This window comes from Callorhinus ursinus, unplaced genomic scaffold (assembly GCF_003265705.2).
Source record: "Callorhinus ursinus isolate GAN/ISIS: 27379988/994484 unplaced genomic scaffold, GSC_fseal_2.0 scaffold34, whole genome shotgun sequence".
Classification (NCBI taxonomy): domain Eukaryota; kingdom Metazoa; phylum Chordata; class Mammalia; order Carnivora; family Otariidae; genus Callorhinus; species Callorhinus ursinus.
Window position 1 is genome coordinate 4,870,799 of NW_027397096.1, and position 24,405 is coordinate 4,895,203.

The window sequence follows — 24,405 nt, forward strand, 5'->3', positions numbered from 1 at the left end:
TCTTATCGCCAGCAGATGGCGTGAGGCAGCAAGGCTCAGGAAGGTGAAACCCGCAGACTTTTCCAACCTGGCTTCCCTTTCTAAGATAGCTTCTGTAAGTAGCTTCCTTGTCATGATGTAGGGGGAAGATATCCTATCGGATGCTCATAAGGCATCGGCAGAAAGGTCTCTCCCTTCACTCTGCAAACAGGATTTCTGCCACCTCCCAGCTGTGTGACCTTGGGTAGGTTGCCTATAGTCTCTGTTCAAGAGGCCGAACAGGACAGATGCCAAGGGCCCTCCCAGCAGATCACTGCCCCTGTGAAGAATCCCCCTCAAGGCGACCCACCCTGCTCCCTTTCCCAGCCGTGATACACAGCTGTCAAAACAGGTGTATGTGAGACTCAGGCACCTGAGAGGAAGGGGTGCCCAGGGGGGCTGGACAGAGGGCTCACGGCAAGGTGCAGTTAGTGGAACCATGCAGAGGACTCACCTGGAAAGATAAACTGCTGTCTATGATGAATGAAGTAGGCAGCTTTAAACAGAAGAGGAGGTGAGTCACACACACAGAACAGCAAATGCAGGGGCTTGGCGAGGGGGGCTGGTTACAGGGTGGGGCAGAGCAGGGTGACCCATGCAGGAAGGCGAAAGGGAGCTGGAAGGAAATGGGTGCTAGCGGGAGCCCCCAGCAGGGAAGGGGCTGGCCCCGGAGGACTTGCTGCAGAGGCCTGGCCCCTTCCATTCGCCTCCCAGGCTCACTTCTCTGTGAAGTGTGTCTGAGCCCAGAAGGGTGAGACACAAGGGGGAGGAAATAGTGCCTGTGAAAGCCGGCTGGGCCTTGTGCAGAGGAGCGGCCTCCCTTGGCCCCACACTCATGCCCAGAGGTGCTGAGGCCTCAGCAACCCGACCTCACCCTCCAAAACAGAACAAAAACCCACCTCTCTTAATCGGGACTAAAGGGGATGCGCTGGGGTTCTGGACTCTTGAGAGTTGTCATATGGTAAAACAGGGGTACAGATAGCCTTTCCCCAGGTTTATTCTTCGACATAAATGGAAATGCCCCCCCAGAGTACAGAGTGGGTGCATGGTAGGAGTCACTCCTTCCCCAGGGTAACCACAGGGCCGGGCCCCGGGCACGGCCATGACCAGCGAGATCATAGATCCTGGACAGAGTGAGGGCTCTGTGCAAAGGACAATGAGGGCCCAGCCCACAGACGTCAGGGAAAGCTGAGAGGCTCTGGCTGACATCACAAAATGGACTTTTTCTGTGGCTATTGTTTTTCAAACAGGGCCTTCCTTTTAGAAAAACCCAAGCTAGAAGTTTAGCGAAAGACCCAGTTTCAGAGCATAATGGCAGAGCAGAATGCAAAGAGACGGTCACTCCAATGGGCTATGGCTCCACTGCGGGCGGGATGGGTGTGCTCGGGACGACGCAGGAGATCCCCAGCCAGGCACACGTTAAGGCAAAAGAGAAAAGATTCCTACAAAATCTCAGTCTCCCAGCACCCCTGAAAGAAATCCCTAGGACCCTGGTAAGAATGGTCGAGAGAGGCTGCCTGGCCTCCTGCTGGCTGCACGTGGCTCCAGCTAAGGGTCGCCTGGCACAGAAAAAGCTCTGCCTCTGTCCTCCCGGGCCTGGAGCCCCAAGGGCCAGTGACAGATGGGGCCTGACCTGACCGGGCCCAGAGCAAACTGGAGTGTCCCAGTGGCCGCCAACCGAAATACCCAGAGGGTCTAGACCAGCTGCAAGGAGCTGCCAGGAGGGGCCAAGGCCTGGGCTCATCCTGAAATAGGCGAGTGGGCCTTGCTCTGTACCTTGGAGAGGTGGGACACCCCGGGCCTGGCTGAGGGACGGGGGACCCTGGCCCTACAGAGCATGCACTCCCCCTGAGACTCAGTGTCCTCATCCGCACGGTGGGAATAACCTAATCCCAACTTCACGGGGTCTCCTGTTTTATGGGAACAAAAGCTCCCCCTTAAGCAGCTTATTCAGATCACAGAGCAGGTAAGCAATCGAGCCCCAGAGTCCCTCTCCCAGGCCTTCTGGGCCTGCCCCAGCTCCCTGCACTCCTGCCAGGCTTTCTGAGCGCTCAGAAGCTGTGAGTGAACAATGCCCATGAGATCCCAAGCGCAGGAGGGAAGGTACGGGGATTGTGTCAAGAATCCAGGCTTTATGCCTGACAGACTTGGCTTTGATCCTGGCTCTGTCCCTTACGTGTTACAAAGCTCAGGGCGAGCCACTTCCTCTGAACCTCAGTGTCCCCATCTGTAAAATGGGTGTGGTACCAGCACCTACTGCAGAGCTCTCATCAGGTGTAAATACGGTAACATACTTGAGCTTGGCTCCCGGCAAAGGCTCTTAGTGCTGGCAGTGTTTGACCTTGAGCCTGCTGGCGCGTGCTGAGAAGGGACACTGGACCCCATCCTGAAGGCACACAAAAGCCCCGAGGTGCGGTACCTGGGAAGTTGAACCTGCTGTCCCGTTGGCCAGGAGAGGGGTTGGGGGGCGTGGTGGCACTGGATGGATTGGATGATGTTGGGAAGGGTGCCGGCGAGGAGGGCGTGGAGGATGTGGTGGAGGACGGGTTGCTGCTGGAGTCCAGGTGGTTCATGGCCGGAGGATGCTCCTGTGGGACCAGAGACACCAGAAGTGGGCAGGGACTGTCACCGCCCTGCCTGGCCTGCCCCTCCCATACCCCATGCTGAGACCCTCCCCTCCCTGCCTAAAAACAAGGAAGTCTGCCCAGGGCATCCTGACATTGTACCGGTCTAATCTTCAAGCCCCTCACCTTGATGCCCATCCCCTAAGGTACTCCTGCTCATCTGTCTTGAGCTCAAACATACTTTCCTCCCAGAAGCTCTTCTCGAGCCCAGGGGGGACCACACTCCTCCCCCTTACCCTCCTATAGCTAGCACGCTTCCTCAGGGCACTTGCACTTTGTCAAATGCATCTGTCTTGGGGGGTTTTCTGAAGAATTTCAGAAAATTCTGTGTGTCCTGTGAGGGCAGGGACCGCGCCTGCTCATCATACACCCAGTGCCCGGCTCTGAGCAGAGCACACAGGAGGTTTTTTTCTTTTTAATGAATACAGCCTCTGACAAGTGTTTAGTGTGTGGTACACAGTGGTGTCTAATAAATGCTCCCTCCACTCTTTTGCACACCTACTGGCTAGGACTGCCCAGGGGCCTAGCAAGGTCAAAGGGCCAGTGGAGAGAGGGCTACAGGTGGGACTCTGGCCCTGACCGATTTCCCAGACTCAAACTCCAATCCCTCAGGGGACAGGGTTGGAATTCCTTGGCCAAGAAAGTTGGGGCCAGGGGCGCCTGGCTGGCTTAGTCGGAGGAGCATGCAGCTCCTGATCTCGGGGTTGTGAGTTCAAGCCCCACATTGGGTATAGAGATTACTTAAAAAATAAAATCTTTAAAACAAAAAGTTGGTGCCAAATTGGGTTAAAGGCTGAGTTCTACAGGTTTCTGTTTTGCAGGCCCTAAAGGCTCTCAGGTTTCCAGGGCACCCCAGAACCCACCAAAGCTACAGTGGGCCTCACAGTCCAGGGACAGCCCCCACCACCTGGTGCCACAGACCGGTGGGGGAGGGAGCTGGGTCCCCTGAGCCCTTCCTCTCCCTGCTCACCCTGCAGTGACCCTGCAGTGATCCCTGTTCCTCAGGGCTGGGCCAGCCCGGGGAGGGAGAGTAGCCACGAGGCAGGTTGAATCCCGGCTCCTCCACTCAGCACCCATGTGACCTGGTTCAAATCAGCCCACCTTTCTGAGCCACGGTGGTTCCCGATAAAATGGGGGTATCGGCTGCTGCTTCATGGGCTCAGTGTTTACTACCAACACGTCTGCACTGCCTATTGTGTGCTGGACTGCGACGCAGGCACCAGGGACCAGGCGGGAGCAAGACCATGAGGCCCCGCCCTCCAGAGCAGCCACCTGCTGGGGACACAGGTCCTCAGCCCACATCCCGGCAAGGCCTCCCCGAGGACTGAGTGCGTAAATGCTGAGAAGTGTGTTTCAGGCAGCGGGAATGGGGGGGTGGCAACCAAGGCCCCGAGGTAGGAGTAGGCAGAGCCACTATGAGCAAGGGCAGCTAGAGAAGAGGCTGGAGACACACGCCGGCCCCTTAGATGACTGGGCCAAATGCACGGCCCTCGGCGCAGTGCCTGGCGAAACCTCAGTGACCTTTAGCTCGTGTTATGAGAATAACCATAAATCGGGGTGAGGGAAGGACGACGGCCGGTCAGTGCCCTCGGTGAGGTAAGAGGAGGCACCACCCAGAACTATGTCAGGTCAGGGCCGGGCAGGTGCATGCAGGAGGGCCTCCTGGAGGAGGAGGGGCTCTGAGTGAGTTCTGAAGAACTGACAAGTGTGGGTGTGGGGGGACGGTGTAAATGGGGGGGTTCATCTGGTGTTTGCCAGACAAGAAGACAATGCTGGCAGGGTGGGAGGGACAGATGGGGGTGCCTAGTGTCCCTCGCGAGGAAGTGTGTCTGTGTCTGTGACAGGCTGGACAACGCCGCTCCAGACCAGCAAGTTCGTGAACGTCTGTCCCCTCGTTACCCCTACAACACCCTGTCAACGAAGCATGATTGTCCCCACTTTCCACACTAGGAAGCTGAGGCTCAGAGAGGTAAGGGAACTCACCCAAGGTCCCTAACTGAGGCGTTAGGGACTTGCTCTGAGGCAAGAAAGGGGACTGACTAGTCGGGACTGGAGTTCAGCTGTGGTCCTACACCTCTCCACTCCACCTCTCCATCCCTGGTGGGAACACCACAGTTGGGGGAAAATGCAATGACAGGCGGAGGGAGGCTGAGAGAGGACAGGAGCGGGCCCATACGCACGGTCAGCTCTGAGGCACTGGCCTCCCTTGTCGGGTAGTAAGATGTGGAGCAGCCCTCCCGCCAGGCTGCACCTTCTGGGTCCCGGGTGTTAATGGGCCGTACCACCTGCTTCTCTTCTCCCTGCCCCAACCTCTCCCCAGTCCGGCCCAAGCCACGGAGAAGCCAGTCGCATGCCCCTCCGTAGGGAGGCAAGGGCCTGCTAAGCCCTGGTCTGGGGCTGGGGCACAACACACTTGAAAACCCACAGCCACACCGGCAGCAGCCCGGGGGGAGGCCACCAGCTGCATGGTCACCAGGGGGCTGCCATCTGAAGCCACCATGAGCACAGGCGTCTTATAGACACCATGCGCACCTGTGTCTGGGGGCCACGAAAGGCCTGTTAGACTCGCCTTTCAAATCTGTTGTAGCGGCAGAGGACCCCTGCTCTGGGCCTGCCCCTCGCTCACGGGGGGGGGGGGGGGGGCTGTGCTCAGGGTCCTCATCTAAAATGTGATGAGTATGTGATTTTTAGAACCATTATGAAGATCAAAAGAAAGATCAATGGAAAAAGTTCCCAACTCACAGTAAGTGCCCGGGAAATGTTCCATTAAACCGGGGAAGGTGGTCACGGGCAATTAACTACGATTTGGACATCAACGTGAAGTCTACGAAATGGCTAACAACAGGATCCCTGAAGGCCACCCTCTGGCCTTGCGTTACATGCCCCACTTCCCTGCCAGACCCCCACATTACAGGAGGAGTCCCGGGGCAGGGTGGGGGCTTCTCCCGGCAGAAGCAGCTGACCCGTGGGCCACCGCCCGTGTACCTTCTTTGTCAGTGCTTTGGGGAGGGTTCCGAAATGGGGCTCAGCTGCTCTGTCCACTGGGTTGTTGATATCCGAGGGGACAGATTCCGTCCTCCGAAGCCTAGGTTCTAGGTAAAAAGGAAAAGGGGGAACCATTAGCAGGGTGCAGATCAAGCTACAGAAAAGTCCACCCCAACCCCCGAAAGCAGAGAAGAGCGGAACACTCACGTGGGAGGAAGGATATTCTACAGGCAGGGGCTTCCTTTGTACACTTGTTATGACATTTCAATCTGGGGAAAGAAGGCAGCAGGGTCAGTGCACGGAGGGCGACTTGGGGCTCCCAGGGCATGCACGGGGGCTCCAGGCAACACTCACTCTTGACTGCCTTGATCTCCACGCACTTCTCAACAGACATTAACCCAGACGTCTGGAATATTCCACGTTGATCGTCCTAGCAGCTACTGTCTGCCTAACCGCCCAGCAAAGCAGTTTTAATCATACCCATTTCAACCTGTTGTGGGTCACACGTCTATTTCTCTTCTCTAAAGAAAAGGACACCCTCCACTCACATTCAGAAAACTAGAGACCAAAATCTGAACTTACAAAAAAGATGAATCAGAAGGAGAGTGTCTACATGACCAAGGGATCCCAGGGATGCAAGGGGCAGCCCCTCCCGCTGCATTCCAACACAGGCCACATGGTCTGAGGGTCAGCACGGGCCCAAATGGAAAGACCTAGGCCCTCAGTTTGGTCCTATCTGCTGCACCCTGTCTTGGGGTTCTCGACAATCAAATGGGTCGACAGTGGGGCCCTACCAACCTCACACCACGATCGTCGAAGAGCGTGGGGCTCAGAGGTCATTCTATGCTCTCCGTGTGAAAGGCATGGCTTGAAAGGGAGCGGGAGGTCCCCAATTTAAAGCCAGGAGCCACAGAAGACCTAGACTGGTGGAAAGTTCTGGTGGTGTCTCCCTGGTGGTCAGGGGAATCATCAGGAAAACACAATTTATCCAACAGACACGCGTGAGACCTGTCGCCTCTGGTCTGGCGGGATCCTAAATGCTTTTCCTACACACACTAGCTCAGAATCTGGAAGCCATCCTGATAGATAAAGGACCCGGAATCATCTGCCCACTTGTGAAAATGAGGCCCAGAAAGAGCAAGCATTTTGCCGCAGGTCACAAAGCAGTGGAGGGGCAGTGATCCAGGAGCAGAGACTCCAGGTCCATCCTCTGCAAGCAACAAAGGACACTCTGCCCCCTGTGCTGTTCCCTTCTTTGTCCTTCTGTCCCACCAGAAAGCACAATGGTACGAAACAAGAAAGCTGTGTTTGTATAGAAGCAACATTCTCCCTGAACTCTCCTCTTCTGTGAACACCATGAGCCATCTCTGTTTTCACCCCCGCCTGACCCTTCTCCCCAACTTGTGTGCTAACACATGAGGATAAACTTCAGAACTCCGCAGAGCTTCCAGAAAAGTCCTCCCATTCCTCTCGGACTTTGTACAGGGTACAACACCTGGAATGCTCTTTCTTCCTTGGGTCTCCCTGGTAAACTTCTACTCAACCTTCAAAGTCCACCTCAAATTTCCCCTTCTTCTGGGAATGTCTGCTCGATGCTTCCTTCATCTCTCTAGAGAGGGCTGATTACACCACAGTATGCCGAATGGGATTATAAATAGTAGCTTTAAGAACTCCCAAAGGGGTTCCCGTGAACTCTGACTTAACCTAAGGCCAAGATGAATCAAGTAGTAGGACTCGTACTAAACTAAATGTATGGCGTTCACTCGCCTCCCCCACCCCTTCCATCCTCCGCGCATCACCTGCAATGCTTGCATTTCACTCCAAACATCATGCTCTTCTGGCACACGTGGCAGACCTGGGACAGCCAAGACTTGGTGGAGAACCTGCAGGAGGTGGACACAGGAAAACGCTCACGTGGCTCAGAGACCAGAGCCTGGACGGGGCGGGGGGGGGGGGGGCGCCGGGAAACCAGGAGACAGGGTTTCATCCTGGAGCGACCGGTGCCCTCTCCCAGGGCAGGGATGCCCAGGCCCACTGCCTGCTCCCGGGCATTCAGAGTTCCCAGCCACAATGTAATCCTTGCCAAAATCCCAGTCAGTGTGGTCACGGATGCCAGCTCTCCGGCAGCAGCCATCGAAATTACAAGTGCGCATGCCGAGCGATTCCCGTTGTAGGAACTGATCCAACAGACACTCCCGTGGGTGTCAAATGAGGTACAGAAACTCCCGCGGGTGTCAAATGAGGTACAGACAAGGTTACTCCCCGCCGCGGGTCTGCAGCAGTAAAAAACTGAGAGCAGCCTATGCCGTTGAGGTGTGCAGACGGCTGACGATGCAAAGTACCATCCAACCACACCATCGGACACCGTGGGGCCAGAAAACAAAACAAGAAAGCTCTTTTTGCGCAAATACGGAATGATCTCCAAATTACACTATCAGGGAAAAAAGTACAACATAACTCCATCTATATGAAGTTCAAATACAGGAAAAAGTAACCAGTGAGGACAGAAGTGAACAGTAACCCCTGGGTGGTAGTGCGATGGACCCGGAGGGGCCGAAGATCAAGTTTTTGGAGGGCTAGAATGCTCTGGAGCTTCACCTGGGTGGTACACATGGGTGTATCCATATGTAAAAATGCATTTGGGCTCTCAGCTTTATGTAAATGATGCCTCCATCTTTACAAGAAAAGAAGCAAAGGATAGAACAGTGTGTATAATACACATACGTGTTTGCTTGTATAAAAACATCCCAAGAAACCGCCAAGATCTGCCTACAGGGGGACCCAGAGGGCTGGGGGCGGCGGCAGCAGGAGGGGAGCGCCTGGATAACCCTCTACACCCCTTGATTTTTGAACGTCTTTCAATCCAAACTAAATCAAAATTTTAAAAGTTAAAAAAACACAAAAGATATAGATTGGAAGGAAGGACAGGGGTTGAGTGGGTGGTGTCCAGCAGAGAAAAAGCAGAAAAAGTCTAAGGCAGTCCACAGGGTGGAGAGGCCGAGGGGCAGAAAGAACTCACATTGTTGGAGGAACAGATTTTTTTGAAAGCAGAGCCTATCACAGTAACAACCGAACACAGAATGGTTTGTAATGCATCCAGGGGTCCCCATTGTGGTGCCTCAGCCACAGCCTCTCCTCCACGAGACTCCGGTGCACGGGGATCAGCCCTGACGAGGCTCCAGAGGGGCCTGGGCATTGGCCAGAGGACGCAAGCCGCTATCTTACCAGCAGTGCGACCTCAGGCAAATTACTCAGGCCCCAGAGCCCCAGCGGGTCTCCACCTGTGGGCAAGAATTCCGGGCCAGCCTCCCAGGCTCACTGCAGCTCAGCTCACGCTCCAGGGGGAAACGAAAGGCTGCCACAAGTCGCAAAGCTCTTGACAAGCGTGCCCTGTCGTGTTCCCGACAGCCTTTAGCAGGGACGGCCAGAGCACAGGCAACCCGAGGCGCCGTTCTGCAGGTTGTCCAGCGTGACAGACGTGCTGTTTGTGACACACACCAGCCTCACAGGTGCCGAGGCCACGCCTTCGGGCCAGTCCATGTCATGGGCCCATATCAGCCCATGCCGACACGCACCAGCCACCAGAGTCCCTAGAAGTTGTTGGAAATCCAGACTGCCAAGCCGAGAACTTTAGGGATGGGCCACGGGAGTCTGGGGTTTCAAAGCTTCATGGGCTCTGATGTGCAGCCAGCTGTAGGCGTCACACGATCTCACGCTGGACCTGCAGGAAGCTCTCAGCTCCTCCTCCCTGAGACCGACACCTGTGTTTTCCCTCAGTGCAGGGGTGGGGTCGGGGAGGGTCCAGCAAGCCCATACAGCCACTGGTGACGGGCAGGGGCTCCAGGTGGGTGCAGGGCTGTGTTCACAGAGGTGATGGACAGACCAGAGGCAAAAAGCCCCGAGAAACAGGGATCAGAACGAATCCCCCCCCACCTCAACCTGCGATGAAGAGCGACCCCTCAGTGGGGGCCCCAGCCCAGGCAGGCCCCAGCCCAGCTCAGCTCTGGGCCCCCTCCCAGTCCCAGCCTGGCTGGACCTACCTGTGAGTCACCGACAGCCCGATATCCCTTCGTACCATCTGCGGGGATCCGTGTGGGAGATCTGCAGGGAAAGAGTCCAGGTCGGCCGAGGAGGCCTGTGCCTGTGGCCCTTCTAGATCACAGATCACAGGCTGGGTGGGTGAGAAGACTTAGTGAACAGGAGATAAAGGTGTCCCTGAACATGCAAACCAGGGACAGGCCAGGGAGACCAACGGGGCAGCGTAGTTACCCTCATGCCTGGCCCTGCTATTCCTGGGAACGTTACTGCCTGGTCTCCGCACATGGTTCGGAAACCATCCCCGTGTGGCTCCTAGCTTCAGGGAAAGGCAGCCTCGAGAGGCAGAAGGCAAAGCAACGGTGAGGACAGAAGTCCCCACCGATGTCCACCTCTTGCACTCCCGCACAGATGCATCCATAGGTCATTGGTTTGCGAGGGCTTAATGCGGGTCTCTTGTTTAGTGGGTAGGTCGTCTCTGGCCCTTGATGGCGGAGGGTTTGGGGCTAGTTAACGTCCCCAGTACCTTTGCAGCCACAAGCACCTTGAGATTGTGCTCTCAGAGCCTCCAGTGCCAGACCTTGGCAGGCAGAGCAAGGACATGGTGAAGCTTCACCAGAGCCCCACGTGGGCCAGTCCCACTGGCTTCCAGAGGAGTCTCACTCAGGAACGAGCTTTGAGGTGAGCATTCCGTCTGCCTTCCTGGAGGGCACCCTAGGCTCTCCCTGCCCTAATCCTGCGTTCCCCATTAGAACTGCATCCCCAGTCACGCCTGACAGGTCAGGCAGTGGAGGGGCAGCTGGAGGCGACCCCTCCATGGCAGCCCACATGTCCCACTGCCTCCTGCCCCATCTCTGCCTGGGCACCCCCGCTCCTCCCCTTCTTCCCCGTCCTGCTTCTGTGCCTACTCAGCACCGCCTAGCTCCCCCTGGAGGGCGGGCTCTCAACTGTGTCCTGAGGGGCTTCAGGGGTTCTGGGAAACCCTCTGGACTGGTGAGCTCTGTGGGCTTTTCCCTGGAAGGAGGGTCTAAACTGTTATCCAGTTATCAAAAGGAACCATAACCCAGAAAAGTCAGGAACATGGTGCTTGAGGGATGTGCGGCTGTCTCCCGTCCCCGGAGTCAGCAACAAGCCCCCTCTCCAAATGTGCTGGCCGGGCACACACCTGGTGCTCACTAAGTGCTGGTTCACCTAATGCCAAGCACCATATACCTGAGCACATAGAGAGGGTGAGCTGCAGGTGCTGACTCCTCCTCCCACACCAAGGGGAGTCTGATCAGGACCAAAGGGTCCTCTGCTACCCCGTGGTGATTCAGGAACCCACCATCACACTAGCCCAGCTCTCTTTGGCACGTCTGCCCTGGGGCTGACTTGTCCCAACTCACTCCTGGGATCCACGTCCCTGGGAGCAGCCAAAGCCAGCAAAGCACCTGGGTCCAAAAGGGGTTAGGCTGCCAGCCTAAGAGAAAGGGACCCTGGAAAAACGAGATTTCAACCACATACACCCCCTGTGGTTGACTGGTCATGTCTGCTGCGGGCGTGGGACAGGGGGGAGGGGAGACAGCATGGGGGCCAGGCATCCGGTGCCCTGGATCTAGATGGAACACTCGCCCTGAAGTCTCACTGCTGTGGTTCCTGCGTTACCGCAGCAACTGGGAGGCTGACAGGATGGGCTGTCCTAGGGATGTGGGTGCTCAATTCTCCCCCAAAGCGCTGAAGTTTGCGCCCGTGTCCCGGGGAAGGGGCAGCGCAGCCTCCCTCCTTGCTCACCCTATGGCCCCGTGGTTAGCCGGCAGCCAGCTTCATTTTGGCAGAGCTCTGGCCTGCCATCCTGCCCACCCGCCCCCCGTCACTTAGACCCTGCTGACGGCTCCATCACTCCGCTTAGCCAGCTCAGGATAGGACAAAAACAAATGGCTATTTTGCTCAGGCCCAAACCAGACATCTCTGCATTTCCAGGGAGACAATTCAAAGCAGACCCCAGAGGCGTGGTTGTTGCCCTCTGCTCTGCCTCGGGAGAGAGAAGCCCTACAGAGCAGCCCAGTGCAAGACCCTGCTGCCAACCTGGAGGTGGACGGCTCGAAAAAGGGATCAGGGGCCGCCGGGGTTCCCTCCGCCCCTCCTAAAGGGGCCTTCCCATTCACACCCTCCCATCTCCTTGGGGCCTCATGCAGAGTCAAGTCACATTCCTGCCTCCAGGTTGCCTCTCTCTCTCCTGAGAAGAGGGGTCCCAGGACATCAGCTGACATCCACCTACACCAGACGGATGGCGCGCCTCTGGGTGACTGCAGCAGCCCAGCACGCAAGGCTCCCTGCCAGAGGTCCCCCGTGGGGAGGGCCAGCTACAGACAGGGCCTGAGTGGGAACCGTCCACGGCCCAAGATGCTCTCCAGGCCTCTGCTTCGCAGAGAGTGGCTCCTGGCTGGGCTGAGGCCACCTGTCCGAGAGGTATTTCGCGAGGCATTTCCCAGCACCTCTGCTTCTGGATGGTGCAAAGGCCGAGTAGGCCGAGAGAGGGTCAGGGAAATCCACCCCTGACGGGGACAGCAACACAAACACGATTTCCCCGGGTGGCAGAGGGGATGAAAATGAATCACTCTTACCAAACCTGCAGGAGACAAAAGAGAGAGAAGGGATGATGTCACCATGCTGACTCAGCGTGTTCCCCAGAAGCCCCCCCCCCAACCAGGAGGGAGCGGGCAACGTGCTCAGGTGAGGGCTTTGCGTCCCTGGTGCGTGGGGCCAAGCTGGCCACGTGACTATGAAGACAGTTCCTCAATGGAAAGGGCTAGAAATTACCCCCTGTGGGCACTGGAGCTAGCCCTGCGCTTCGCGCTTCCTACATTAGCTTATCTAAGCCTCGCCAGCCACGCAGCCTGGTAGGGTTCGCTCCGTTTCACAACTGAGCAAACAGCCTCACAGTCTCCCCAGGTCACACACCCGCAAGCGGGGACAGCCCGCCCAGAACCCTGGCGGGGGGAGGCGGTGCGCTCAGGGTCCAGGCAGGAGACGGGGAGGTGGCTGGAGCAGAAGGACCATCACAGTTGTGAGAACAGAAAGGCGGTCCTCAAGGAGGGCCAGATGGGGACATGCCCTGCGCCAGCCTCCTCAAGGGGCGCCACTATCCCGGCAACGAAGAAAACTGGGGGAGACTTAGGCCACCTAGTCCGCCCTCTGGGCTCACTGAGAGCAACAAGGTGACCTGAGTGTCCATGTCAGGGCTAGTTCTAGTGGCTCTGTGTGGACCCGACTCAGAATCCCAGGGTGAGGCCCAGCTCACCAGCTGTGGGATCTGAGGACGTGGAGGCATCTGCCTGAGGCTCTGTTCTCCGCCCAGAGCCCAGAATGAGACCAGAGTCCTTCTGATGCTCTTCTTAGGGGGAAGATGAGAAACAGACGCATTGGGTTTACCCACTGAGATGCCCTCTGATGACCCACATCCATGTGTCCCCATGGTAGTTAACACTCTCTGGGAGAGGAGGATCCAGAAGGGGAGGAAGGCTACAGTCCCTTCTGGGGGATGTGGGGGAGGACCGGGCCCCAGCAGGACAGCCTGATGAGGAGTGGCAGGGTAGGTCACAGCATGGATTTCTCTCCTTGGGTGACATACTCAAAACCATCAGAGATGTCCAGGGCCCATCCCATAAGGGACCCAGGACAGCCTACACTGGGACACGGGGAGCAAGCCTACCCAAGACCAGAAAAGGAGAGCCCGTGTCAGGAGAAAAGCCAAGTCCTCAACCCTCAGAGGTACAAGAAGGTAGGAAGCACCCAAAGGAAACTCCTTCCTGGGGCCCCTGGGTGGCTTGTTAAGTGTCTGCCTTCGGCTCGGGTCATGGTCCCAGGGTCCCTGGGATCGAGCCCCGCATCGGGCTCCCTGCTCGGCGGGAAGCCTGCTTCTCCCTCTCCCACTCCCCCTGCTTGTGTTTCCTCTCTCGCTGTCTCTCTCTGTCGAATAAATAAATAAAATCTTTAAAAAAAAAAAAAGAAAAAAGAAAACTCCTTCCTTCCCCTCTGCCCTGCCCACAAGAGTACACTGATGAGGGCAATTCTTATAGTAGCAGAACCGACAGTGACCTGAGAGAAGATAGTTAACACTATACGATGCAATGATATGAAGTCAAAAAGATTAGGTAGTTTGAATAATTATAGGTATATGCAAAACCGGTAACCTGGTTGGCTCTGCAGGGCGAACAGGGAGGAAAAATGGTGGGGGAACCGCACACCATCGGCCCCTGCAACCTACAGGAGCTAGGAAGCTTCTGCGTCTTGCACTATGTCACCATTAGTACCTATTTAAGTATATAGGTTAACAACATTTTTTACATAAAAGAGTAACATATTTTAAAATGTATGGACGTGAAGTTCTCAGATATCAAGGTAAGTGGAAAAAAATAGGTTAGGGGCACCTGGGTGGCTCAGTTGGTTAAGCATCCGACTCTTGGTTTCAGCTCAGGTTGTGAGATCGAGCCCCACGTCGGGCTCTGTGCTCAGTGGGAGTCTGCTGGAGATTCTCTCTCCCTCTCCCTCTGGCCCTCCCCCAGCTCGTGTTTGCATGCTCTCTCTCTCTCAAATAAATGAATAAACCTTTGGAGGAAAAAAAAATAGGTTCTAGAATAGAGTACATGGTATTTGATAATCATTAGAGGTTTCAACCAGATATTCCAGTTCTCCCTACCTGGGCACATGAGAGAATTACATTTCTTGGTTCCTTTGTTTGGGTGGAGCCATGAATGGTGAGTGGAACTTGCAGGAAAGAGCATGTAATTACTAGTGTGTACAGCTAAAATTCTTTTTCCCTCTGCCTTAGTGGAATGTTCCAGACAGTGTTCCAGAAAGTGGCTATTCTGTCAGCCTGGGACCTGGAATGAGGCCGACCCACAGTGGACAGTGGCATGAGCAAAAAAATAGATCTTTGTCATTTTTTTTTTTTTAAAGATTTTATTTATTTATTTGAGAGAGAGAGTGAGCACACGAGAGGGGGGAGGGTCAGAGGGAGAAGCAGACTCCCTGCTGAGCAGGGAGCCCAACGCGGGACTCGATCCAGGAACTCCAGGATCATGACCTGAGCCGAAGGCAGTCGCTCAACCAACTGAGCCACCCAGGCGCCCAGATCTTTGTCATTTTAAGACCCAGAGAACTAGGGGTTACTGCAGCAGAACCCAGTCTATCCTTACTGATGCATGGTACCATTCTGTGTGTGTGTGCACGACGGCGCGTGCACGCACATGTCCAGAAAAGAACCTAGCGGGCAAGATTCGGTCCAAACTGCTAACGAAGCCCGGAGAGTGGACTGAGACACAGAGGCACTTTACACTTTGCACCCTTCTAGGTCGGTTGATTTTATTTGTCCTTTGAAAATAAAGCCCATATTCCCTTTATGATGAGAAAACCGTAGACAGAACTTTCAGTGGATGGCACACTGAGCACCAGCCTGGCGGGAACACTCACCTCATCGGGGAGACCTCGTCAATGCGGTTCCCCAGCTGAGACTCATGGGACTTGCTCCGGGTGAGCGTGGGGAAGCTGGGCAGCAGCTGAAAAACCTTGCGGCTGGGCGGGGGCGGCGTCCGCGGCGGTTTCAGCTTGGTGTGCCTTCGCAGCTGGGGTGTGGTCGGAGGGGTGATGAAGCTGTGCAGGGCCCGGGGGGTCAGCCGGCCACTGGTGTGCAGGAGGATACAGGTGTCCGAGAGGCCCTCACAGGGGCCAGGGATCGGGGAGTCTGAGGTGGGCAGAGCGGACACAGACACGGAGCGGGGGCCCTGGGTGCTGCCGCCCATTCTGCCCAGCTGGGTGCCCCCTGGGGGCCAAGGCAGGCTGGCCGGTGAGAGGGCATCCGCGGAAGGCCCTGAGCCACTTTCCCGCCGGGCATCCAGTGAACTCCAGCCCAAGTCCTCTTTGTGCTCTCCTCCTGTGGGCCAAGAAGTGGGGTCACAGATGGTCAGAGCTAGAGGGACTTACTAGCTGGGTGAGGTGGCCAGGGCCCCGAGGTTAACACCTTGCCCAGGGCTGCACGGTCCCTTCTCGGCAGGCTTCGACTCGCAGCCTTTATACGGGCCTCTCGCGCACACACATCACCACCCGTGTCGTCTGTGACTGTTGAGGCCACCAGCTCAGATATTACTGTCCCCATTTTATAGAAGGGAAATGAGGCCCAGAGACAGAATGGCTCGTCTAGGATTCTTGCTGGCAGGTCTGTGGGGAGCAAGCCGGGAAACCCAGCCCCAAAATGGGTGACCTCAGAGAGGGAAGTGGTAACTGATCTTTAAGAGTCAAGAAGGAGAAGCTGGGGTGCTCAAAGCGAATAACTCCATGTCAAGAAAATTCAAACACCAGGAAAGGGGCGTACCAACCTTCAGTAGTAATCTGCCCTGGGAATTTACTGTAGGACAGAAATCCGGTTAGAAGAGGATCAATAGCCAATTCCTTCTGAGAGGCACCCGTGACTTTTGGCTGCCCACACAGCGGACCCCCGAGACCTTGAGGCTCTGGGCAGTTCCAACTCAACGGCCCAGTCTGTCCATTCATTCGAGCATATGCTGGATGCCGGGTGTCAGGCCATGAAAAAAGACATCCACTGTGCTCCGAGAGTCCAAACAGCAGGACAGCAGCGTGCTGAGACAGAGACGCCCAGGCCCTGAGGGAGCATGGAGAAGGGGGACCCTAACTAGCCTGGAAGTCGGGGTCTTCCCAGAGGTGGCGGCGTTTGGGCTGAGCCAGCTGGAGAAGGTGAAGCAGGTGCACCAGGCAGAGGAAACAGTACATGCAAAGGCAGGGAGCCCACCTTCTGGTGACTACGAGGAGTTCCTCGTGCCTGGAGAGGTCAGGACGAGCTAGAGAGCTGCAAGAGGCCAGCTCAGGAGGGATCTCGGCGGCCTCGCCAAGGACTTTAGGTTGGAGCTTATATGGGATGGAGAGATACCAAAGGTTTGGGGGCAGCGAGAAAGGAGCCTGTCTACAGAGACCCCAATGCGGGGAAGGAAAAGACACCTCCCTCCTCATTTTACCAGTGAGGGGAAAGTACGGGAAGGTCAACGTTGACTCAAGACAAAACGACCTTCCACACTGGAGTTATTCCACCTCTGTGCTTTCTGCCCTGTATCGCTCAGTCTTCCCAGCACGTCAGGGAGGCCAGGAACGCTGACAAGGTCAGGCGGCGAAGCGCGAGGTGGGACAGCGCCCTCGGTCCCGACCACGGCACTAGGCCTCCTCCCACAGGCTGTCCAGCCTGAATGGCCTACAAATACAGCTCAGCCTGATGAGCCAAAGAGCTGTCATCAGAGGTGCTCCAGCCCAGCCCGGACAGGCATTGATCAGGGATGGTGGAGAGAAACTGGCCTTCACAATGCTCAAGGGCTCTTTGTACATGTCCTCCCTCCTCAAGGACCTTTTCCCCTACTTCACTGCCTCAAGACTTTCTTCTCAGGAATCCACTCCATGGAGTGAGTGACTCAGTCCATGTGTTCCTTTTGTTTGCTCTTACAGAACCTGCAGCCACAACTGTAACTTAGAGCCTGGCCTCCAGGAGGCTCTGGCCTATCTCTTCCTGAGGGGATGGAAGAGCGAGTCCCATGATCCACGCGCAAGTCCGCCACCCAAGGAAACAAGTCCCAAACGCTTCAGACTGCCCATTTAATCTCCGCTGCTTTGAGCCGCCCAGGGATGGCACATGGGCCTCAACACGCATGCCAACACCAGTTAACCGGCAGTGGCTCTTGAGAATGACTCTGGAGTCACTCAATAGGAAGAGCTGGGGAGTGATTAGAGACGTGTGCTATGGATTAGGGACTAAAGCATCAGCAGAAATGATCTCCCTTGTTCACTGGCCACTGGCATGGAGAACCATCCTTCACTCACCTTTCTTAAGTAAGACCAGGGGCCACAAGGCAAATGTGTTCAACATTTTCCAGGACCCCGCAAACCTAATACTGAAAAGAGCACTAATATACGCCAGGCTCTGGTCTAAGTACTTGATGGTCACTCATTTCATCCTTACAACAACACAATGAGAGAATGGTGTTATGACCTCCAACGTACAGATGAGGAAACAGGCATGGTGGGGTTAAGTCACAGACCAAGGTCCCACAGATTCTAGGAGTGCTGGGCCGAGACAGATGGATTCCACGGTCCATCTTTACTGCAATTAGACTGCTCTCACCAAGCCCAGTTAGTTGCAATAAAGACTATGACCACAGGATCTGAGAGGCAGGGCGATCACAGTCCCCACCCGGTCCCCAGCAGGTGCGCCAGGAGTATGGTCACCACTGGGCAGACCCATTTGGGTGAGGTGTGGCCAGGACCCTCTTGCGGACGTAGAGGTACCACAAGCTGAGACCAGATGAGAAGGATGTGGAAAAGACCCTGTCCTCCCCAGAGCCCTCCTCTGGGGCATAGTAGAAAAGCCCCCCTCTGAGGAAGAAACCCAGCTCTGGGGCATGCCAAGTGTGGGACCCCAGATAACTCACCCAATGCCGCTGATGCTCTAGCTACAAGAGGTTCTCCCCACCACCACTTAAAAAGGTGCTGCCACTTGGGGAGCCTGGGTGGCTCAGTTGGGTAAGCGACTGCCTTCAGCTCAGGTCATGATCCTGGAGTCCTGTGATCGAGGCCTGCATCGGCCTCCCTGCAGGGAGTCTGCTTCTCCCTCTGACCCTCCTCCCTCTCATGCTCTCTGTCTCTCATTCTCTCTCTCTCAAATAAGTAAATAAAATCTTAAAAAAAAAAAAAAAGGTGCTGCTACACACATGTCAAGTGCCTGGCTTCATAAATTCGCGTTAATGAGTTGGTGATGTCCCTAGCTTGGCACCTAGGACGGGCAGTCACCTTCCCAACACAAATAGGTCACCTCCCCTCTTCGACTGCTGGCTCCTCCACAATTCTTTACAATTCAGGCATAAGGAGGGAAGGCTGACAAGTTACCCACCCCAGTCCCAGCTTGGGTGGCAAGTACTTCTAAATTTCCACAATGTGGAAACAAGCTAGCCACCCACAAAGATTGAGGCTGGAATCCTAGCTCTGTCACCCACTGCTGGGTGTCCTCAGCGAAGCCCTTTCCCCTCTTTGGGCTCCATCTCCTCTGTAAAATGTGGGCATGAGAATGTGGACTATGTCTCTCTCACGTTTATTCTGTGGCCCCTGCTGGGAGGCCTGGCCTGTCGAGGTCTTCAGAACTGAGTGAAGCTCTCCATGCTGGGCTCTGTGTTCAGAGGAGGACTTGGGACAAGGGGGTCCAGGAAGAAATCAAGCCCAATCACCTCTGGGGGGGGGCGGGGAAAGGGATCAAGCAGACTATAAACCCAGTAGCTTCCTTAAGCCTCAGTCAGCCAGAAATAAGACAGGTGGCTCCGATCATTAAAAATGGGACTAATTCCATTCATTAGGCTCACTGTAAAGCCTTATCGGTATGGTATTGGGAATGTGAAATCACGGCGTTTAAAGCCGTTTCCAAGGCAAGATTTAAAAAGCCTGTAAATAATTCCCAAGGAACTCCTCATAATGCCAGGATGACACACTTTGCCTGGGGCGGCCATGTACACACTCACAGCTGAAATACCACACAATTTCTCTCATCATGCTTCTGCCTTCTGAGCACACAGCCCAGCAGCCAATGGGGACAGGAGAAGGTAGGAAGCAGGCTGGGGGTGAGCCGGGCTGGGGAGGGGGTTGGAATGCAGGGAGCCGAGGGAGGGTTCAGAGCCCAACAGATGTGCTCAAAACGGGTAATCACACAGGGCCCACCCAGTGGGCTGGACTGGGGTCTCTGGCGATGGCAGAAGCTTCCCTGGGTTCATCCTAGCCAGAGCAGTCGGGATGCAAACCCTCTATCTCAGATCACACACTCTCTGCCCTTTCCAAGCTGCCCCAGAAACCCTGGGCCATACTTGCCCCACCCGAGTCAGTGGCCCCAGGGAAGCAGGACAGACCTGGAGAGAGAAACCTGCTTATTTCAGCCCCGCTGGAGGGACAGGGAGCCGATGGGGCCGGCCTCAGCACTGGGGAGGCCAGTCCTACCTACCCAGACCCGTCACTTTCCGCAGGCAGGCAAGGGCGTACTGCAGGCGGCTACACTCCTCGGCATTGGCCCCGTAGCGCCGAAGCGTCTCCTTCACCTTGACCTCGTTCATGTCCAGCAGGGCATCCAGCGTGAGCTCGCTGAGGATCTCCTGAGGAAGCACAGAAGGGAGAGGCAGGGAGCTGGTGAGCAGTCAGGCCGGCCTGGGCTGGGCTCCCCCGCTGAGTGGCAGGGGCCAGGTGCTGGCAGGCCGGCCTCGGGACCAGAAGCCACCACCTGTCCGAGGACACAGGCAGCTAGCTCTCGCCCCCACCCCCAGCACTCCCAGAGACAGCAGCTGAGGTTGAGACACCAAAGCTTCAGGGCTGGGGTGGGGGAAGAACAGAAAAAAAACCAAAGTTATGATGAGGGCACGTTGCCCGCTTGTTTCTTTTTATGCCTCTGCACAGAAAAATGATGAATCATGACAACTTCTTAGAATGACAAGAACTTCAGATAAAGACGACCCTTTGCAATTTTGCTCTATCGGAATTAGACAAGATAGATTCCAAATAAAACTGGCTCAACGAGAGAAGGGTTAAAAAGAATTAACCCTCACGAAACACCGTCTAGGACCTTAACTACCTCGCCTTATTTAATTCTCAGTCAAAACCTCTCAAGAATTCAAGGTAGCAGGGAGGAAAGGCAAGACTCAGGTACGACAAGGACTCCCTGTGGCCTCTAAGGATGGAGGGGCCAGATGGGAAGGGACGCAGGGGGGCTTCTCGGAGAGAGAGTGGCCCCTGGCGGACCAGCATGGAAAAGGGAGCCTCAGACCTACAGCCCGAAGGAACTGGCTTCTGCCAACAACCTGAATGCACCTAGACACGGCTCCTTCCCAAAGCTTCCAGGTAAAAGGCCAGCCCTGCTGACACCTTAAGTTCTTGGGCCTGGTGAGATCCTCCATCCTGTTCTCCTCCTGCCGAACTGTGAGCTAAGAAATGGGGGATGCTTTAAACTGCTGTGTTTGTGGTTATTTGTTATACAGCAACAGAAAACTAATACAGAGAGTGAATATTTGAATCAAGGCCTGACTTCAAAGCTTGTGCTCGCTCTTCTCATCAAGAAGGGAGAAAACCCCTCCGGTTCTGACTGCTTTGAGCCATATGTGATACCCAGTTCGGAGCAGACAGAAGCACATGTCTGTGGCCTCCAGGGGCTTGCAGGTAACTGACATAAAAAACCAAGTCACTGCAAAGCAATATAATATGGCCGAGCACAGAGAAAGCTCAAAGAGCTACCTGATGGGGGGGGGGGGGGCGGGGAAGGAGGGGTGGGACTAGGGATCAGGATATTTCTTCTTCTTCTTTGGCCCCTTTCGTTATTTTCCAGATTTCCTATGTGAGGGAAGGCCACATCCCACAGCAAATGATTCATATACAGCTTGTAGTTCTTCAGAACCTAAGCTGATTTTCATTGATGTCAGTTCGCTGTGTAATTTTCTTTTAGAAAGAGTTACTGTCCATTCACGTGGCTGTAAATCATAGACTTAGCTGTCGAACCTGAACCTGACGGAGATACTGGCTGTGAGTCCTTAGAGCAATGATCTGGGTTTTTTTTTGCGATGCTGGTGGTGCGGGCCACCGCTGAGGCCTGGGCTCTGGCCATGTCCCACCCCCACCCCCACAATCTTTTCGTCTTATCAGTATATTCTTCAATCTCCAGGACTGTGGACAAGAATCTCATAGCTCTTTAGAGTGATTCACACTGAAATTTGGAAAAACAGATGTGAAAAAAGCACCAAGAAGCTCATCACTGGCTGGACAAACCCTTGGTTGTCAGAAATCCTTCCAGATGATATAACAAGAGCGTCATAGGAAACCGCTGATAACAGCACAGGCAGGAGCCTGGTCAGATAAACGTCCCCAGGCCTCAGCTTTGTTTAATCCATGTGTCTTTATTGGCCTCTAAGAGGCTCTTCATCAAAATGCAGTTTCGACATCTTTCCCCTCCCTCTACTATGAAAGCCAACTGGGCAATATTGTCAAGAACAAATGGCGGTGACATCGAGCTTCACACAACTGCACAAAACGACCCCCCACCCTTCCCCGGAGTGTTCTCCGTGCTCACCAAATGTGTATTCCCCCCAGGCTGTGATGACTCAGCAGTTCTCCAGAACAGAGATTCAGAAACCAGCCTAGAAACCCAATCCCCAATCTAATTATCATGCAAATAGGGATTTTCTTCCTTTCTATTCCTCTCCTCCCAACCCACACCAAGTTTCCAGTTCTCAAACATAGTAAGTACGTTTATTATGACAAACCATCTGCCAGGACAGTGTGCCCAGTGCTTTGTATACTCTCTCGGCTCAGCACAATTCAGCAAGGGTGGGCGAGGGTGCACCTGCCCGAGCCCCAGAGACCTCAGGCAGGGCAACCTAAGGAATGGCCAAATCCACGTGTGTGGGATCCCAACTTCCTTCAACTATTCCCCTGCTGTCATTCCTCAACCTGGCAAAGCCTTGGGAGGCAACAGCTAGCTTGAGGGAAATAATTTTTTTCAAAGTAAATTAAAGGAATTAATTTCTACCTGCTTTCTGGAAAAAAAAGAAAAACCACAACTATACTATGAAATGGAAATTCTTTGTTCTTTATCAAAGAGAAGTAACCCCCCCAGGAAAGAGAAAGAATATGTTCAAATCCATTCCCTTAAAAAAAAGAAGAAGAAGAAGAAAAAAAGCTATTCCCTTAAAGTTTCAAATTAGCTGGAAAGTTTCTCCCACTGCCATGAGGCTTCATGGATTAGCCCCACCACACAGGACCGAGGCAGCAGAGACCACCCTCCTCCTCCTCTGCCCTCTCTTTAGGCTCCAATTCAAACCAGGGGTTGGCAAGACAAATAGGGGGTGCGGGGGGGGGGGACTGGGACAGTAGAGCCAATCCAAGGGGCCCACTTAAAACTGGAACTGCTCCTGCCTCTGTCTGATCAGCAACTTCTACTAAAGCTAGCTTCCCAGGGTGTGAACTGTGCATGTCCATCCATGAAATGAAGAGTGCTAGCACATGGTCATGGTCATCATTTCTGACTGCTCCTTCCATTCCCTAACCCCTCCCCCCGTCCAGGGTTGGATCACTGAACTCTCCCCTAAAAGCTGCGGCCAAAAAAAGCTATCCACCAGTCAGCAAGTTACCTGGTAGAGTAAGGGTCTCAAATACACAAGCCTCAGGGCCAGGCCGTGGGAAGAAATGAGACCAGCGGGGATGTGGCCCTCTGGATTTATCTTTTAGTAGTAAAGACACTTCTCTTCTTTACCGGACAACAAGAAACCCAACAGCAGCAAGGACAATGCTAATCAGAACCCCACCCTCTGCCTTCATTCAGTGTTGGGGTCTGAGGGGAGGCAATGGGAGGGTTACCAGATCTTACTATAGGGAAATCTGGGGGCATCTGCGTGGCAAAGTGGATTAGGCCTCCGGTTCTTGATTTCAGCTCAGGTCTTGATCTCAGGGTTGTGAGAGATTGAGCCGGAGTCAGGCTCTGCTGGGCGGGGCGTGGAGCCTGCTTAAGAGTCTCTCCCTCCCTCTGCCCCTCCCCCACTTGTTTCCCCTACTCTAAAAAAAAAAAAGGAAGAAAAAGAAGAAAATAAAAAAACAAACAAACTGGATCTTTATTTTAAAATAGCTGATTTGGGGGCACCTGGGTGGCTCAGTCGGTTAACTGTCTCACTTTAGCTCAGGTCATTATCTTGGGGTCCCAGGATCGAGCCCCACGTCAGGCTCCCTGCTTAGTGGGGAGTCTCCCTCTCCCTCTGCCCTGGTATCTCCTCCAGCTGTGGCCCTCCATAACTCGGCACCCCCAAACCTCACATATGGATGTGATCTGCCCACCCGCAGCGACAGGCACGGCTGAGTCTGAGTTAAGAAGGTCTTTTAGACCACGCGCAACTTCTCTGGATCACCTCCACATGGAAAGCACATTAGGGAATGAGTTTCACCAACTGCTGCAGGTGACCTCACATGCCCGCCAAGAAACGGGCAGGTGAAGCTGCTGCTCTGAAGCCCCCTCAAGCCTGAGAGGCCCCACAGTCCTCAGAGGGTCTCCCACCTGCCTGGAGGCACGGGGAAGATGACAAGTTGTCTCAAAGCCAAGGACCCGGACTGAGGCTCTCGGGAGGGGGTAAAGACTGAGAGTCCATATTGCCTCGAGGAGAATTCCTGCCCACCCCATCCCAGGTTCTGTTTAAAAAGAAACCAGGAACTAGAAACCAAGAAGGGAAGACAGGGCTGCCCGGGCAGTGCAGGGGACTCCAAGCCCCGGCTCCGGCAAGGCTCCAGTTTGCACCTGAGCACAGAAGTGGCGGTGAGAACCTGGGACAGAGCAAGAGCTCCAGAGAACACTGGCTCCCGGCCTTGGCCAGTTCCTTCAAGTCCCAGTCTATGTCCTCCAGTAGGTGATGGGAAGTTATTCTTCCTGATGATCATTAGACAGCAGGGTTGGTAGAGGGCTGAGGTCACTCCTGGTCTATGGTAATTCACCTGCCGGTTCTGTTCTCTAGAGCAGGCTGCGGGGATGGGCCGGGCCAAACACAGCTGTCCCCTCCCCTCAGCAACTGGCAGCAGGTCATGTCAGGGGCCAGGATGAGTATCAGATGGCATCCTGGGACTTACCAGCAGCCACGGGGCTGCCTGGGGTCTATACTTAGAAACCTGTGCTGGCGGACACGGAGAGTGGGCCACACTCGCCATGGTCAGT

The 24,405-nt window shown here is 55.0% G+C and overlaps 1 protein-coding gene across 5 annotated transcripts in view; it reads right to left on the reverse strand.

Annotated features, from left to right (window-relative positions):
* The window catches only part of KSR1 (kinase suppressor of ras 1), a 145,403-nt gene that overhangs the window by 23,737 nt on the left and 97,261 nt on the right, over positions 1–24,405 (reverse strand). For 2 of the 5 annotated variants that reach the window (XM_073879384.1, XM_025851469.2), the window contains exons 3-11: positions 19,678–19,825; positions 15,114–15,573; positions 12,266–12,270; positions 9,668–9,728; positions 7,427–7,510; positions 5,835–5,896; positions 5,628–5,734; positions 2,438–2,606; positions 473–514 (exon numbers count right to left, since the gene is read on the reverse strand). In XM_073879384.1, the coding sequence (XP_073735485.1) occupies positions 473–514; positions 2,438–2,606; positions 5,628–5,734; positions 5,835–5,896; positions 7,427–7,510; positions 9,668–9,728; positions 12,266–12,270; positions 15,114–15,573; positions 19,678–19,825 (1,138 nt within the window). The other 3 variants (XM_073879381.1, XM_073879380.1, XM_073879382.1) reach the window with 3 other exon arrangements.